This window comes from Mobula hypostoma, chromosome 1, assembly GCF_963921235.1.
Source record: "Mobula hypostoma chromosome 1, sMobHyp1.1, whole genome shotgun sequence".
Lineage (NCBI taxonomy): Eukaryota > Metazoa > Chordata > Chondrichthyes > Myliobatiformes > Myliobatidae > Mobula > Mobula hypostoma.
In genome coordinates this window covers 82,837,175-82,852,234 of record NC_086097.1, presented here as the reverse complement: position 1 = coordinate 82,852,234, position 15,060 = coordinate 82,837,175, and the positions used below count along the sequence as shown (strand labels likewise).

Below are 15,060 nucleotides of genomic sequence, written 5' to 3'. Positions count from 1 at the left end.
GGGAGGCTGTATCAGAGGGGCTGGTCGGAGGCTCGAAGTTTTCAGACGGATGGATTCAGTGTCGGCTGGGGTCGGCTGCTTCCAAGGCATCGGCCAGTTGACGGTGCCTGGAGGTTTATGGCAGGGAGTTTCTCCCTTTTGCCGCCTGCTATCGGGGACTCGGGAGTCGATCGACTCAGGGACTTTGAGATTTTTTTTTAACCGTGCCCATGGTCTGTTCTTCATCAAATTATAGTATTGCTTTGCACTGCTGTAACTATATGTTATAATTACATAGTTCTTTCAGTGTTAGTCTTTGGTTTGTCCTGTTTTCTGTGATATCACTCTGGAGAAACATCATATCATTTCTTAATGCATGTATGCATTTCCAAATGACAATAAAAGAGGACCGAGTGTTCTCATAATCTGAATCTCTATATAAGTTTCCTCCACTAAATCTGCTGACTATTGGATAGTCTATAACATAATCCTACTAACGTGGTCAACCCTTTCTTATTTACAATTCCACCTATATAGCCTCACTAGACAAGATCTCAAGTTTGTCCTGTCTGCGCATTGCTGTAACACTTTCTCTAGTAATGCTACCCCTCCCCCTTTAACCCCTCCTGCTATATCATGCTAAATCAAAGGAACCCTAGAACACTGAGCTGCCAGTCCTGACCCTTCTGCAACCAAATCTCAGTAATGGATATAGTGTCATAATTTCATGCGCTGATCCATGTCCTAAGCTCATTTGCCTTTCCTACAATACTCCTTGCATTGAAGTATACACAACTTAGAACATTCGTCTCACCATGCTCAATCTTTCGCTTCCTGATTTTGTACGTGGGCTTAACAACACCTTTCCCTATAACCACTTTACTGTCTGCTCTGACTCTGGTTCCCATCCCTGTGCAACTCTAGTCAAACTCCGCCTACCCCCGTACAGCGCCAGCAAACCTTCCCACAAGGATATTACTCCCCCTCCAGTTTAGGTGCAAACCATCCTGCTTGCCCAGGTCGCACCTTCCCTGGAAGAGAGCCCAAAAATCCAAAAATCTGAAGCCCTCCCTCCTGCACCATCTGCTTAGCCATGTGTTATCTTCCTACTTCTGGCCTCACCAGCACATGGCACAGGTAGAAATCCTGAGATCACAGTCCCGCAGCTTAGCACCTAACTCCCTGAAGTCACTTTGCAGGACCTCGTCATCCTCCCACCCATGTCATTGGTACCAACGTAGACCATGACCTCGGGATGCTCACCTGCATACTAAAAAACACTGTGGACTTAATTTGTGATGTCTCTGACTCTGGCACCAGGAGACAACGTACCATCTGGGAAGCTTGTTCTTTTCCACAGACCCCCCAGTCTGTTCCCCTAACCATTGAATCACCTATCACTACAGCTCTTCTCTTCTTCCCCCTTCATTTCTGAGCTATAGAGCCAAACTCAGTGCCAGAGACCTGACCGCTGTTACTTTCCTCTGCTAGGTCATCCCCAACAGTATCCAAAGCGGTACATCTGTTATTGAGGGGATGAGACACAGGAGTACGCAGCACTGGCTGCCAATCTCCTTTTCCCCTTCTTGTGGCCTGTGTCCTGCACCTTGAGTGTAACTACCTCTCTATATATCCTGTCAATCAATCCCTCAGCCTCCCTAATGATCCATAGTTCATCCAGCTCAAGCTCGAATTCTTTATCACGGTGTGTAAGAAGCTGCAGCTGGATGCACTTCTCGCAGACGAAGTCATCAAGGACACCGAAGGCCTCCCTGCCATCCGATATTCTGCAAGAGGAGCATTCCACCTTTCAGCTGGGCATCCCCACTGCTCTAATTGTGCAATAAAGAAAGAACGAAAAATTCAATGGAAACGATCTACTTGCAGTCTCCACCTCTCTTTGCTGAAGCTTCTATGAGCCACAGCCTGAACTCTCCACTCTAACACTGGCTCACTCGCACAATGGCCATTCCATATAAACCTAACTTCTTTTTATTGGAATTTGCCAAGTGGCTAATTACGCACCCCCAATGTCTCCTAGTTGACCCTATTGCTCCCTTTTGAAATTTCTCACTAGCTACACACACTCCAATGTCTTCTAGTGATGTGTGATGCACAGAATCTCCTGACTGTCCTCACTCAGTCCTTTTGAAATCTTAAGGAAGTGCTTGAATTGAACTGTAAAAATTGTGATGAAAAGTTACAGGCATAATTTGATCTAATCACAAACCTCTTGGCAGTTCTGTAGGAAATGCTGAAGATCTCGGTTATCTTTAAGATGTGCAGTCACCTCTTCAGCTTGCTTCCTATTATTTTTGTACCTAGGGCAATGATGGTGTCATATTAGAAACAGGATACGAAAATGCGTAGTGTTTTTAAATCTCAGCTATTGCTTTAACAAACTCACCTGATTTCTAAAAGTTTACTTACCTTTCATTGATAGATTTGACCTTGTCAACCACCTTGTCTTTAAAAGTATTTCCATCTTTAATGAGCTTTTCTCCTTCGTCAATTGTCCCAATGATTTTGTCTTCATTGGCATCCATGCTTGTCATAAAACCCTCTTGCTTCTTAATAGCATCTTCAGCTGCCTCCAAGGTTTTTGGCATTTCAACATGCATTAAGTTGTACTCCTATTGGAAAATATCATAGTTTACCCACAAATACTTCTTGAAACCTGTATGAATAGTTAACATCGTTTCACACTCATAAGCTTTCTCCTTCCTTCAGTTTCAATTTTTCTCCTAAGTCACTGTGTATTATGCACAATTATGAAACTAGTAAGCTATCTAACTTTAGGTCTTGCCATTGTCACACACTAACCAACTGATAAGAAGCACATAACTGCTGCAGGAAACTGATCAATGATATCCCTCAAAACTCAGATCATGGGGCTGAACATATATATTAATTATTATCGTGGTGATTTTTTTCCACTTAAATGCTTACCACTCTTACACCACTTGCATCGTGTACTGCTACGTTATGCAATTGTTTATTCTGAATATTAGCATTCTCAGATTTCATATGTAAAAACAGACTCTTTAAAATAATTGCTGTTTAGTCACTGGTATTTTATCAAAAACATTATCAGATTATGTAATGTATGTCATAAAATTATTTTCATTTGCGGCTACTTAGGACTGTATTCACTTTTAGTTCTGAGCCTAAAACGTATGTTGCAGAATGGAATAAAATCAAAATGGTTGAAATATTTAACTAACTAAATCAATGAATAAAGGATTTCAGATAGATTCCCAGGTTAAGGCCCAAAAAGGTATGATTCTCGTGTTTCTTCAATTAAATTTACCATGGAATAAGTTATAGAATGTAATATCCTGGAAGGATATTTTGCAGTTAGAAGCAGAGTAAATTAACAACGCATTCCCAAAGTTTGCTCTGATAGAAAAAGTAATAAGATACAGTCAGTGGTCACTTTATTAGGTATACCTGCTCATTAATGCAAATATCTAATCAGCCAATCATGTGACAGCACCTCAATGCATAAAAGTGTACAGACATGGTCAAGAGGTTTAGTTGTTGTTCAGACCAAACATCAGAATGGGGAAGGAATGTGATCTAAGTGACTTTGACTGTGAAACAATTGTTGGCATCAGACAGCATGGTTTTAGTATCTCAGAAACTGCTGATCTCCTGGGATTTTTCCACGCAACACTCTTTAGAGTTTACAGAGAATGGTGCAAAAAACAAACAAAAAAAAAAATCCAGTGAGTGGTAGTTCTGTGAATGAAAATGTCTTGTTAATCAGGGAGGTCAGATCCAGACTGGTTCAAGCTGGCATAAAGGTGACAGTGACTCAATTGACCATGCATTACAACAGTAGTGTACAGAAGAATATCTCTGAATGTACAACACGTTGAACCTTGAAATGGATGGGTTACAGCAGTAGTGGACCAGACTGTGTTCCATTCTAACCTAAAAAGTAGCCACTGTGCACATAAACACTAAAACCTTAGCAGAGATGTTCACTTTACAAATACCCTATTTGTACAAATGTGGTAGTATTCTCAGCTGGAGACAAAAGCTAGGCAGAATGAAAGTTTCTAATTTTGTTTTGTTTCATAACCACTTTTGTTCTTTACAGGTGATTTCCACCACACGTTTAGCTTCATGTAGTATTTAGTATTTGCATGAATATAAGTCTATAGCGGTATTACAAATTATGATAATAAAGTACCTGATTGGTGAGAATGCTGTCTGCTTGTTTGCTGTCCCTGAGGAACTGCTGAAATCCATGAGACTGAGAGAGAAGATCTTTTCTGTTTTCCCACATCTGTTGAAGCTCTTTCCAACCAGTCTCCAATCCCTTCAATCGCTGTTCTAATATTTCAAACTGTGGGTCTGTTTCTTCCCGAGTTATGATGTTTCCGCTATCTCTGATCCTTTGGTAATCTTCCTCATAGCGCTCGACCTCATTTTTTATGGCATTGTGTTGCCTGAGGAGCATTTCTGCTTCAGGTAAGGAGTTCGGCTCTTCTTGAGAAGCAATAGCTTTTTGTGTTTTGGATAACCACAGCTGAAAGTCATCTAAGTCTTGCAGAAATTTCTGCAATTTGCTTGCCTCACCAAGTGATTCCTCATGACCTTGAACAGTGTGTTTCAACTCATCCCAAACATCATTGATTTCCTTAAGCCTTTTCAGGATTTCAGGAGCATGATTAGGATATTCATCTGCCAATGTATGAGCTACTTTCTGCAACTCGGGGAGTCTGGATTCAATGGCAGCCAGATCCCTCTCAATCCCACTCAATTTCCTTTGAATAGTCATAACACTAGCCAAGTCATTTCCCAGATCCAGAGTTGATTCAATGAGCTTGTTTTTCTCACAGATCCAGACTTTCGTCTCATCACACTCAAGATAATAATTCTGAAGACATAATGCAGAGTTCACATTGTTCTTCTTCATTCCAAATAACTTCTGGAATATCGTCCATCTGTAAAGAACATTAACAAGAATCTTATAAAAGATGCATGCAGCTCCTACAGGTCAGGGAATCTGTTAGTACTGAAGGAGACCATAAGAGATTCACCAGATCGGTCCCCGTGATTAGAGGGGTGCCCTATCACAAATAGCCAAATATGTTAGACCTGTATTATTCAGAGTTTATGAAACATACAAGGTCCCACGACATGGTAAATGTTGAGATAGTTTCCATTAGTGAGATCTGAAAAAGATCCTGAGATTCCGTTGTGAACTTGTGCATGGTTATGTGCCATATATGCCTGAGAAGCGGCTCAATGACTTTCACTTGTGGTTGAATTCAGTGGTGAGTTACATCAATAACACTGGTTGATTTCAACTGCGATTTAAACACATGAAACTCAATTGTGCTTAACACGATCTAATATGATAACGAATGTGATTTGCATTTCAAAAATGCATACTCATTCACACAAGGTACACGCACAAAGATTGCAAACCAACCACATTTGGACAAACAGGCATACTTTGCAGAGCAGGGTACTTAATGCATATTTTATGGGCATATGAATTTCCAGTCCAAGAGGCTTAAAGACATTTGAGTTTTGAATTGGAATATCAACCGAGAGATAGTATATTTACACAGAATTTTACCATTTTCTGATGTGTAGATATAAGTTCAAATCTCACCTATGGCAGCAGGGCAATTTAAGGCATAGTGTTAAACTACTGCTGCAGCAGCAGGGCTCTGGGGAGCTGGGTTGAATTCTCTCTTTGGGTACTGTATGGAGTTTGCAAATTTTCCCTGTGAAACATGGGTTGCCCTACGTGCTCCATTCTCCTCCCACGTCCCAAACACATGGTGCTAGGTTAATTGGCTACTATAATGTACCCCTTAATGTAGGTCAGTGGCAGGAAAGTTGGAGGAATTGACGAGCATAGAATGGAAGAAGAAGAAGAAGAAGAATAGCCCTTAACTCGGCAGTGGAGTTATCGGGGCATCGTCTTTTGATGGTGTTTCCGTAGAAAGCTATTCTTATTCTTACGAGGCCGAGTTGCTAGCTCGATGCTCAACCCGACTTGGATTCGAACTCAGGAACCTTCACTCCGGAGTTCGGCGCTGATATTATTGCACCACCAAGCAGGACATAGGATAGAGGTCACTGGGAAATAAACGGGTGAATGAGTCATATGGGAATATTCTGGGGGGTGGCAAACATTCAATGCACCAAATGGGCTCCTTCACAGAGCAAGAATACCTCAGTTGAGAAATCATGCATCTCCTGGCTAATAGTTCTCCCCTCTGTTCACATGTTTTGAAGATCACAATGCTCCACACACACTGTTGGTTTTCTCACTAATTTTCCTATCCCCTTGGTAGTGGAAGATGGGTGGTGTTGCAGATAGTGTTGTAGGTTACAACGGGACACTGAAATGATGCCGAGCTGGGCAGAAAAGTGGCAGATGGAGTTCAACCTGAAAAAGAGAGAGGTGATACTCTTTGGAAGGTCAAACGTGAAGCCAGATTACATGATTAATTGCAGGATACTTGGCAGTGTGGAGAAACAGAGGGATTGTTGGGTGCATATCCATGGATCCTTCAAAGTTAAAGATAAAGAGTAACTTTATTTGTCACATGTACATCAAGACATACAGTGAAGTGCAATGTTTACGTCAGTGACCAACACAGATAGGGATGTACTGAGGCAGTCCCAAAGTGTCACCATGGTTCCAGTGCCAACACAGCATTCCTGCAACATACTAACCCTAACTCATGCTGTCTATCTTTAAAATGCTGGAGGGAACCAGAGCACACAGAGGAAACCCACGCAGTCACAGGGGGAAATTATAAATTCCTTACAGACTGTAGTGAGAATTGAACCCTGCTTTTACAGGCAGTGCTGTAAAGCGTTATGCCAACAGTAACCACTACTATTCCATATGTTGTTAGAGCGGTTAAGAAGGTGTATGGTTTGTTGGCCTTCATTTGGACGGGGTTGAGATGCACCACTATAAAGCTTGACCACACTTGGTATATTGTGTTCTGTTCTCATTACAGGAAGAATATGGAAGCTGTAGAGAGGGTGCAGAGGAGATTTACCCAGGATGATGCCTGGATTAGTCAGCATGTCTTATGAGCTTAGGATGAGTAAACTGGGCTTTTCCCTTTTGAGTGAAGGAGGATAAGAGGGGACTTGATAGAGGATTGTAGATGATAAGAGTCATCAACAGAGTGGACAGCCAACACCTTTTAGCCAGGGCAGCAATAGGTAGTGTGAGAGGGGATAATTTTAAGGTGATTGCAGGAAAATATAGGGGGAGTCAGAAGTAGATTTTTTTTTAACATACAGAGAGTGGTAAGTATTGAGGGGGGTGGGTGGTAGAGGGAGACACATTAGGGGCGCTTAAGAAACTCAAAGAGAAATGGAGGGCTACAAGGGAGGGAGGAGTTAAATTGATCTTGGATAGGTTAAAGGGCCAGCACAACATCTTGGGCCAAATGGCCTGCACTGTACTACATTCATCTCAGTTGTTTTGATATTGAAATCAGAATATCTCCAGTCAGGCAGTAAACTGGAAAATCTCTAGCCCTACAATTAAATGCTTTTTTTTTTGCACATGGTTGCAGTATGAAGCCTCAATGCTTAAACATATTGGGATCAACCATTATCAGTCAGCGAATAAGTGTTTACATTATTCAAAGCTCTAAATGCTAGCAAGAAAAATGAAGCAAAGTTAATGTGCAACAATTATTTTGTTGCAGGCAGCACACCAACTTCATATGGCCCAGTCAGCTTTGTGCAATTGACATTATGCTCTGCCTACATCAAGTTCTTCTGGATGATATTTACTGTGCGCATATTAATCTCTCACTCTTCCTTGCATCGTTTTTAAAACTGAGCTCAAAACAAAAACAAATTTGCATCAGATCAACCAATATCTTAACAGGAAGCTGCTATAATATATACAGTATTGAGAAAGGTTTTGAATTTAGACAGACTTCGAGGTCTCATTTGATTTATATCCATAAGAATACCATAAGTTAGAAAAGAAGTTGTGGATGAGTTGCAACTTCAGAAGAATCAAGTTATTAAAAATGTTGAAAACTTTCCCCTTTTCCCATGGACTTCTGTCCTCTCCGGTCAGATTCCCCCTTCTCCAGCTCTGTATCTCTTTCACTAATCGACTTCTCAGCTCTTTACTTCACCACTTCCCTTCTCCTAGTTTCACCTGTCACCTACCACCTTGTACTTCTCCCATCCCTCTCCTCACCTTCTTACCCTGACTTCTCATCTCTTTTTACCAGTCCTGAAGAAAGGTGTCGGCCTGAAACATTGACTATTTACTCTTTTCCGCAGATGCTGCCTGGTCTACTGAGTTCCTCCAGCATTTTGTGTGTGTTACCTTGATTTCCAGCATTTGCAGATTGTTTCTTGTTGGAAATCTATATAGTTTATAAAATCTAAATAAAAGCCTTATTCTTGGCCCAAATTAGTGCCAACTCACACCTCCATACTTAGGTCAACTGCTTCCAGGATACAGCTGAGCATTGTAGTGATGCTGACAATCACCAAATTAAATTCCTTTACTTGTACAACCTTGGGCATGTGGGTTCACCAAGCTCCCCAAATAGAGAGTTATAAGAAAGCTACATGATGAAAATAAGGACCTAAGAAGAGTGGCCTCATTGAAAACTATCGAATGTTGAAAGACCTTGATAGAGTGGATGTGAAGAGGATGTTTCCGATGGTAGGGAGTCTAAGACCAGAGGACACACCCTCAGTCCTTTTAGAATGGAGATGAGAAGGAAATTCTTCTGCCAGAGAAGGGTGAATCTGTGGAATTCATTGCCACAGGCAGCTGTGGAGGTCAAGTCATTGGGTAAATTTAAGGCAGGGATTGATAGTTTCTTGATTTGTCAGAGTATGAAAGGATATGGGGAGAAGAGAGGAGATTGGAGCTGAGGGGGAAAATGGAATGGCCATGATGAAATGGTGGAGCAGTTTCAATGGCCTGGTGGCCTAATTCTGCTCGTATATCTTATGATCTTATCGACTAAGACATATTATGGAGGAACTCAGTAGTTCAGGCAAAATTTGTGGAGTTTAATGTACATTCAATATTTTGGGTTGGGAACCTTCATCTGGATCAGGGTGAAGATAAGTGTGTTTCTCAAATAGTTCATGGGACAGAAACAGCAACTATGCAGAGACCCCTGAGGTCAAGCATCAAGCATCAGTTGTGAATCAGCCATCTCCACTGACCATCTCATTGCTCAAGACTAGGCTACCACAGCATTTCCAGCAACAGTGTCTCTACTGAGTTTCCCATGCAGAACTCTCTCCATTGCCAGTACAACCAATCCTGTCAATAATGGACTCTAGGCACTTCTTTCCTTACAAGAAGATCCAAGATAGAATGGTTATTCCAAAGTTATGTGTCACAGGTTTGCTAAGTCAAATTTGCCTTCGAGTTCCACTACATAATGCCACCTTTTTCAGCAGTGTCATACTGGTACTTGCTAATGACCATTTCTGATAGTTACTCTGAAAATTCAAACAGCTTTTACTGGTTTTAATCACCTCGTGCCACTGATGTCATTTCTGAAATGAGGTAGTTTTCCCATTGACTCTCTTTATGGAGCACTGGAGGGAAAACTTGGATCATGTTGCCCAGGAAGTACCTAACTTTGGCCAGTTCCCAGAGCACAAGGTCTTCCCACCATGGGTACTATTATGAGAAGCCTACAGGGCAAAGAAAATATTCACCTCCATCCAATCTCAAGGACTGGCCTTCCATCTCCTACCAGCTGTATCCACTCCCTGAATACCTGTCCTTCCTCTGCCTCTTCCCTCCACAAATCAAATCATACAATATCTGATTTAGTGGTGTTGTGGATAGTGCAGAAGTTTGTTGTAGGCTATAAAGGGACATGGATAGGATGCAGAGCTGGGCTGAGAAGTGGCAGATGGAATTCAATCTGAAAATGTGTGGAGTATTTCACTTTGGGAGGTAAAACTTGAAGGCAGAATACAGGATTAATGACAGGATTCTTAACAGGGTGGAGGATCAGAAAGCTCTTATGGTTTACATCCATGGATCCCTCAGTGTTGCCGTGGAAGCTGATCGGGTCGTTAAGGCGACATATGGTATGTTGTTCTTTGTTGGTCAGGAATTTGAGTTCAAGAGCTGTGAGGTAATGTTGCAGCCGTATCAGACTCTGGTTCGACCACATTTGGAGCATTGTGTTCCGTTTGGTCACCTCATTATGGGAAGGATTTGAATCTCCAGAAAAGGTATAGAGTCTGACCAGAATGCTGCCTAGGATAGTGGGCATGCCTTCTGAAGATAGGTTCAGTGAGCTAGGGCTTTCTCTTTGGAAAGGGGGATGAGAGGTGACTTGACAAGAAGTCTAGATAGGATGGAGAGCCAATGATTTCTTTTCCCTCTGGTGGGACTGGCTAATGTGAGAGAGTATAATTTTAAGGTGATTGGAGGAAAGTATGATTGGATGTCAAAGGGAGTTTTATTTCAGACAGAGACTGGTAGGTGCCTGGAAAACACTGCTGGGGAGGTGGTAGAGGCCAGATATATAAGAGATATTTAAGAGAATTTTAGACAGGCACGTGGATGATAGAAAATAAAGGTTTATGAAGGAGGGAAGGGCAAGATTGATTTTGGAGTAGGTTAAAAATTCGGCACAACATCATGAGCTGAAGGACCTGGACTGGGTTACACTGTTACATCCCCAGGGCCAGATGGTCTGCATCCTAGAGTGCTTAAGGAAGTAGCCCAAGAAATAGTGGATGCATTAGTGATAATTTTTCAAAACTCGTTAGATTCTGGACTAGTTCCTGAGGATTGGAGGGTGGCTAATGTAACCCCACTTTTTAAAAAAGGAGGGAGAGAGAAACTGGGGAATTATAGACCGGTTAGCCTAACGTCGGTGGTGGGGAAACTGCTGGAGTCAGTTATCAAGGATGGGATAACAGCACATTTGGAAAGCGGTGAAATGATTGGACAAAGTCAGCATGGATTTGTGAAAGGAAAATCATGTCTGACGAATCTCATAGAATTTTTTGAGGATGTAACTAGTAGAGTGGATAGGGGAGAACCAGTGGATGTGGTATATTTGGATTTTCAAAAGGCTTTTGACAAGGTCCCACACAGGAGATTAGTGTGCAAACTTAAAGCACACGGTATTGGGGGTAAGGTATTGGTGTGGGTGGAGAATTGGTTAGCAGACAGGAAGCAAAGAGTGGGAATAAACGGGACCTTTTCAGAATGGCAGGTGGTGACTAGTGGGGTACCGCAAGGCTCAGTGCTGGGACCCCAGTTGTTTACAATATATATTAATGACTTGGATGAGGGAATTAAATGCAGCATCTCCAAGTTTGCGGATGACACGAAGCTGGGCGGCAGTGTTAGCTGTGAGGAGGATGCTAAGAGGATGCAGGGTGACTTGGATAGGTTGGGTGAGTGGGCAAATTCATGGCAGATGCAATTTAATGTGGATAAATGTAAAGTTATCCACTTTGGTGGCAAAAATAGGAAAACAGATTATTATCTGAATTTAAACGCAAACAACAGGAATTCTGCAGATGCTGGAAATTCAAGCAACACACATCAAAGTTGCTGGTGAACGCAACAGGCCAAGCAGCATCTATAGGAAGAGGCGCAGTCGACGTTTCAGGCCGAGACCCTTCGTCAGGACTAACTGAAGGAAGAGTGAGTAAGGGATTTGAAAGCTGGAGGGGGAGGGGGAGATGCAAAATGATAGGAGAAGACAGGAGGGGGAGGGATAGAGCCGAGAGCAAAGTGTGGTCAGACCTAATCAGTTCCCCTCTACCACCACTCTGCTCCGTCTAGCGGAATTAGTCCTTACTCTTAATAATTTCTCCTTTTGCTCCTCCCATTTCCTCCAAACTAAAGGTGTAGCTATGGGCACCCGTATGGGTCCTAGCTATGCCTGCCTTTTTGTTGGGTTTGTGGAACAATCTATGTTCCGTGCCTATTCTGGTATCTGTCCCCCACTTTTCCTTCGCTACATCGACGACTGCATTGGCGCTGCTTCCTGCACGCATGCAGAACTCGTTGACTTTATTAACTTTGCCTCCAACTTTCACCCTGCCCTCAAGTTTACCTGGTCCATTTCCGACACCTCCCTCCCCTTTCTAGATCTTTCTGTCTCTGTCTCTGGAGACAGCTTATCCACTGATGTCTACTATAAGCCTACTGACTCTCACAGCTATCTGGACTATTCCTCTTCTCACCCTGTCTCTTGCAAAAACGCCATCCCCTTCTCGCAATTCCTCTGTCTCCGCCGCATCTGCTCTCAGGATGAGGCTTTTCATTCTAGGACGAGGGAGATGTCTTCATTTTTTAAAGAAAGGGGCTTCCCTTCCTCCACTATCAACTCTGCTCTTAAACGCATCTCCCCCATTTCACGTACATCTGCTCTCACTCCATCCTCCCACCACCCCACTAGGAATAGGGTTCCCCTGGTCCTCACCTACCACCCCACCAGCCTCCGGGTCCAACATATTATTCTCCGTAACTTCCGCCACCTCCAACAGGATCCCACCACTAAGCACATCTTTCCCTCCCCCCCTCTCTCTGCATTCCGCAGGGATCGCTCCCTACACAACTCCCTTGTCCATTCGTCCCCCCCATCCCTCCCCACTGATCTCCCTCCTGGCACTTATCGTGTAAGCGGAACAAGTGCTACACATGCCCTTACACTTCCTCCCTTACCACCATTCAGGGCCCCAAACAGTCCTTCCAGGTGAGGCATCACTTCACCTGTGAGTCGACTGGGGTGATATACTGCGTCCGGTGCTCCCGATGTGGCCTTTTATATATTGGTGAGACCCGACGCAGACTGGGAGACCGCTTTGCTGAACATCTACGCTCTGTCCGCCAGAGAAAGCAGGATCTCCCAGTGGCCACACATTTTAATTCCACATCCCATTCCCATTCTGACATGTCTATCCACGGCCTCCTCTACTGTAAAGATGAAGCCACACTCAGGTTGGAGGAACAACACCTTATATTCCGTCTGGGTAGCCTCCAACCTGATGGCATGAACATTGACTTCTCTAACTTCCGCTAGGCCCCACCTCCCCCTCGTACCCCATCTGTTACTCATTTTTATGCACACATTCTTTCTCTCACTCTCCTTTTTCTCCCTCTGTCCCTCTGAATATACCTCTTGCCCATCCTCTGGGTCAACCCCCCCCCCCCGTCTTTCTTCCCGGACCTCCTGTCCCATGATCCTCTCGTATCCCCTTTTGCCTATCACCTGTCCAGCTCTCGGCTCTATCCCTCCCCCTCCTGTCTTCTCCTATCATTTTGCATCTCCCCCTCCCCCTCCAGCTTTCAAATCCCTTACTCACTCTTCCTTCAGTTAGTCCTGACGAAGGGTCTCGGCCTGAAACGTCGACTGCGCCTCTTCCTATAGATGCTGCTTGGCCTGCTGCGTTCACCAGCAACTTTGATGTGTGTTGCTTTATTATCTGAATGGTGGCCGATTAGGAAAAGGGGAGGTGCAACGAGACCTGGATGTCATTATACACCAGTCATTGAAAGTGGGCATGCAGGTACAGCAGGCGGTGAAAAAGGCAAATGGTATGCTGGCATTTATAGCGAGAGGATTCGAGTACAGGAGCAGGGAGGTACTACTGCAGTTGTACAAGGCCTTGGTGAGACCACACCTGGAGTATTGTGTGCAGTTTTGGTCCCCTAATCTGAGGAAAGACATCTTTGCCATAGAGGGAGTACAAAGAAGGTTCACCAGATTGATTCCTGGGATGGCTGGACTTTCATATGAAGAAAGACTGGATGAACTGGGCTTGTACTCGTTGGAATTTAGAAGATTGAGGGGGGATCTGATTGAAACGTATAAGATCCTAAAGGGATTGGACAGGCTAGATGCAGGAAGATTGTTCCCAATGTTGGGGAAGTCCAGAACGAGGGGCCACAATTTGAGGATAGAGGGGAAGCCTTTTAGGACCGAGATTAGGAAAAACTTCTTCACACAGAGAGTGGTGAATCTGTGGAATTCTCTGCCACAGGAAACAGTTGAGGCCAGTTCATTGGTTATATTTAAGAGGGAGTTAGATATGGCCCTTGTGGCTACAGGGGTCAGGGGGTATGGAGGGAAGGCTGGGGCAGGGTTCTGAGTTGGATGATCAGCCATGATCATAATAAATGGCGGTGCAGGCTCGAAGGGCCGAATGGCCTACTCCTGCACCTATTTTCTATGTTTCTATGTTTCTATGTTTCTTTGTTCTAAGTCCTGGTGCCTCTATCCTTCCCAATCACTGTCTAATGGTCTTTCCATAAATGCTACCTATCCTGCTGAGTACTTGTAGAATTTTCTGTTTTATCTCAAATTTCCAGCAACCACAGGATTTTGCTTATATACTTGGATAACCGCCTGCCTGCTGTGACAAAGTAAATATCCTGTGACAAAAACGTACTGCTATTCAATAAGTGTGATGAATTAATGCATACTGAAGAATACAAAAGAAAAAGGGAAAGATCCATTGAAAGGAAGAAGTTAGGCACCAAATGCGGAAGGACAAATAACCTGTGTGCATCTTTCAAGAAGAGTTAAATAGGATAAATAATCTTTCCACTTATTTTCTGAGGCTTGGAACACTCTTTCTCAAGTCAAAAAAAAAGCTACTTCAAATCCCATCTTCTGCAACTGAAAAGAAATTGAAGGCGTACCTTTGGTTCACATGATCCTGACATGTTTTAACTTCCCGAGTGCTGGGGTGGCCACTCTCTATCAGGTGGTTTGCTGCTTTATTTACTTCATTGATCCGAGACTCCAGATTGTTCATTTCTTGTCCCAAGGTTTCAAATCTAAAAGCAGTATGAAACAGCATTAATATAGATTACAGCATCCTTTTAAAATCACAAAAAACAAAAGTGCACTTTCCTGGTAATGCATAATACAACACCATTAGAGTTTTATCAATTATGTTATGCCACAGAGATGTCGAATAACACCGCATTAACTTGCTGTGAAAGCAGTTCATCATAAACAAAAGGGATTCTGCAGATGCTAGAAATCTTGAACAACACAGACAAAATACTGGAGGAATTCAGCAAGTCAGGCAGCATCTATG

The 15,060-nt window shown here is 43.2% G+C and overlaps 1 protein-coding gene across 4 annotated transcripts in view; it reads right to left on the bottom strand.

The window, feature by feature from the left end:
* Window positions 1–15,060, bottom strand: part of LOC134348431 (spectrin beta chain, non-erythrocytic 1-like) — a 334,104-nt gene that overhangs the window by 103,101 nt on the left and 215,943 nt on the right. For all 4 annotated transcript variants that reach the window (XM_063051822.1, XM_063051803.1, XM_063051832.1 and 1 more), the window contains exons 15-18: window positions 14,657–14,794; window positions 4,178–4,934; window positions 2,410–2,612; window positions 2,210–2,300 (exon numbers count right to left, since the gene is read on the bottom strand). In XM_063051822.1, coding sequence (XP_062907892.1) covers window positions 2,210–2,300; window positions 2,410–2,612; window positions 4,178–4,934; window positions 14,657–14,794 — 1,189 coding nt within the window. The remainder of the gene's footprint in view (window positions 1–2,209; window positions 2,301–2,409; window positions 2,613–4,177; window positions 4,935–14,656; window positions 14,795–15,060) is intronic.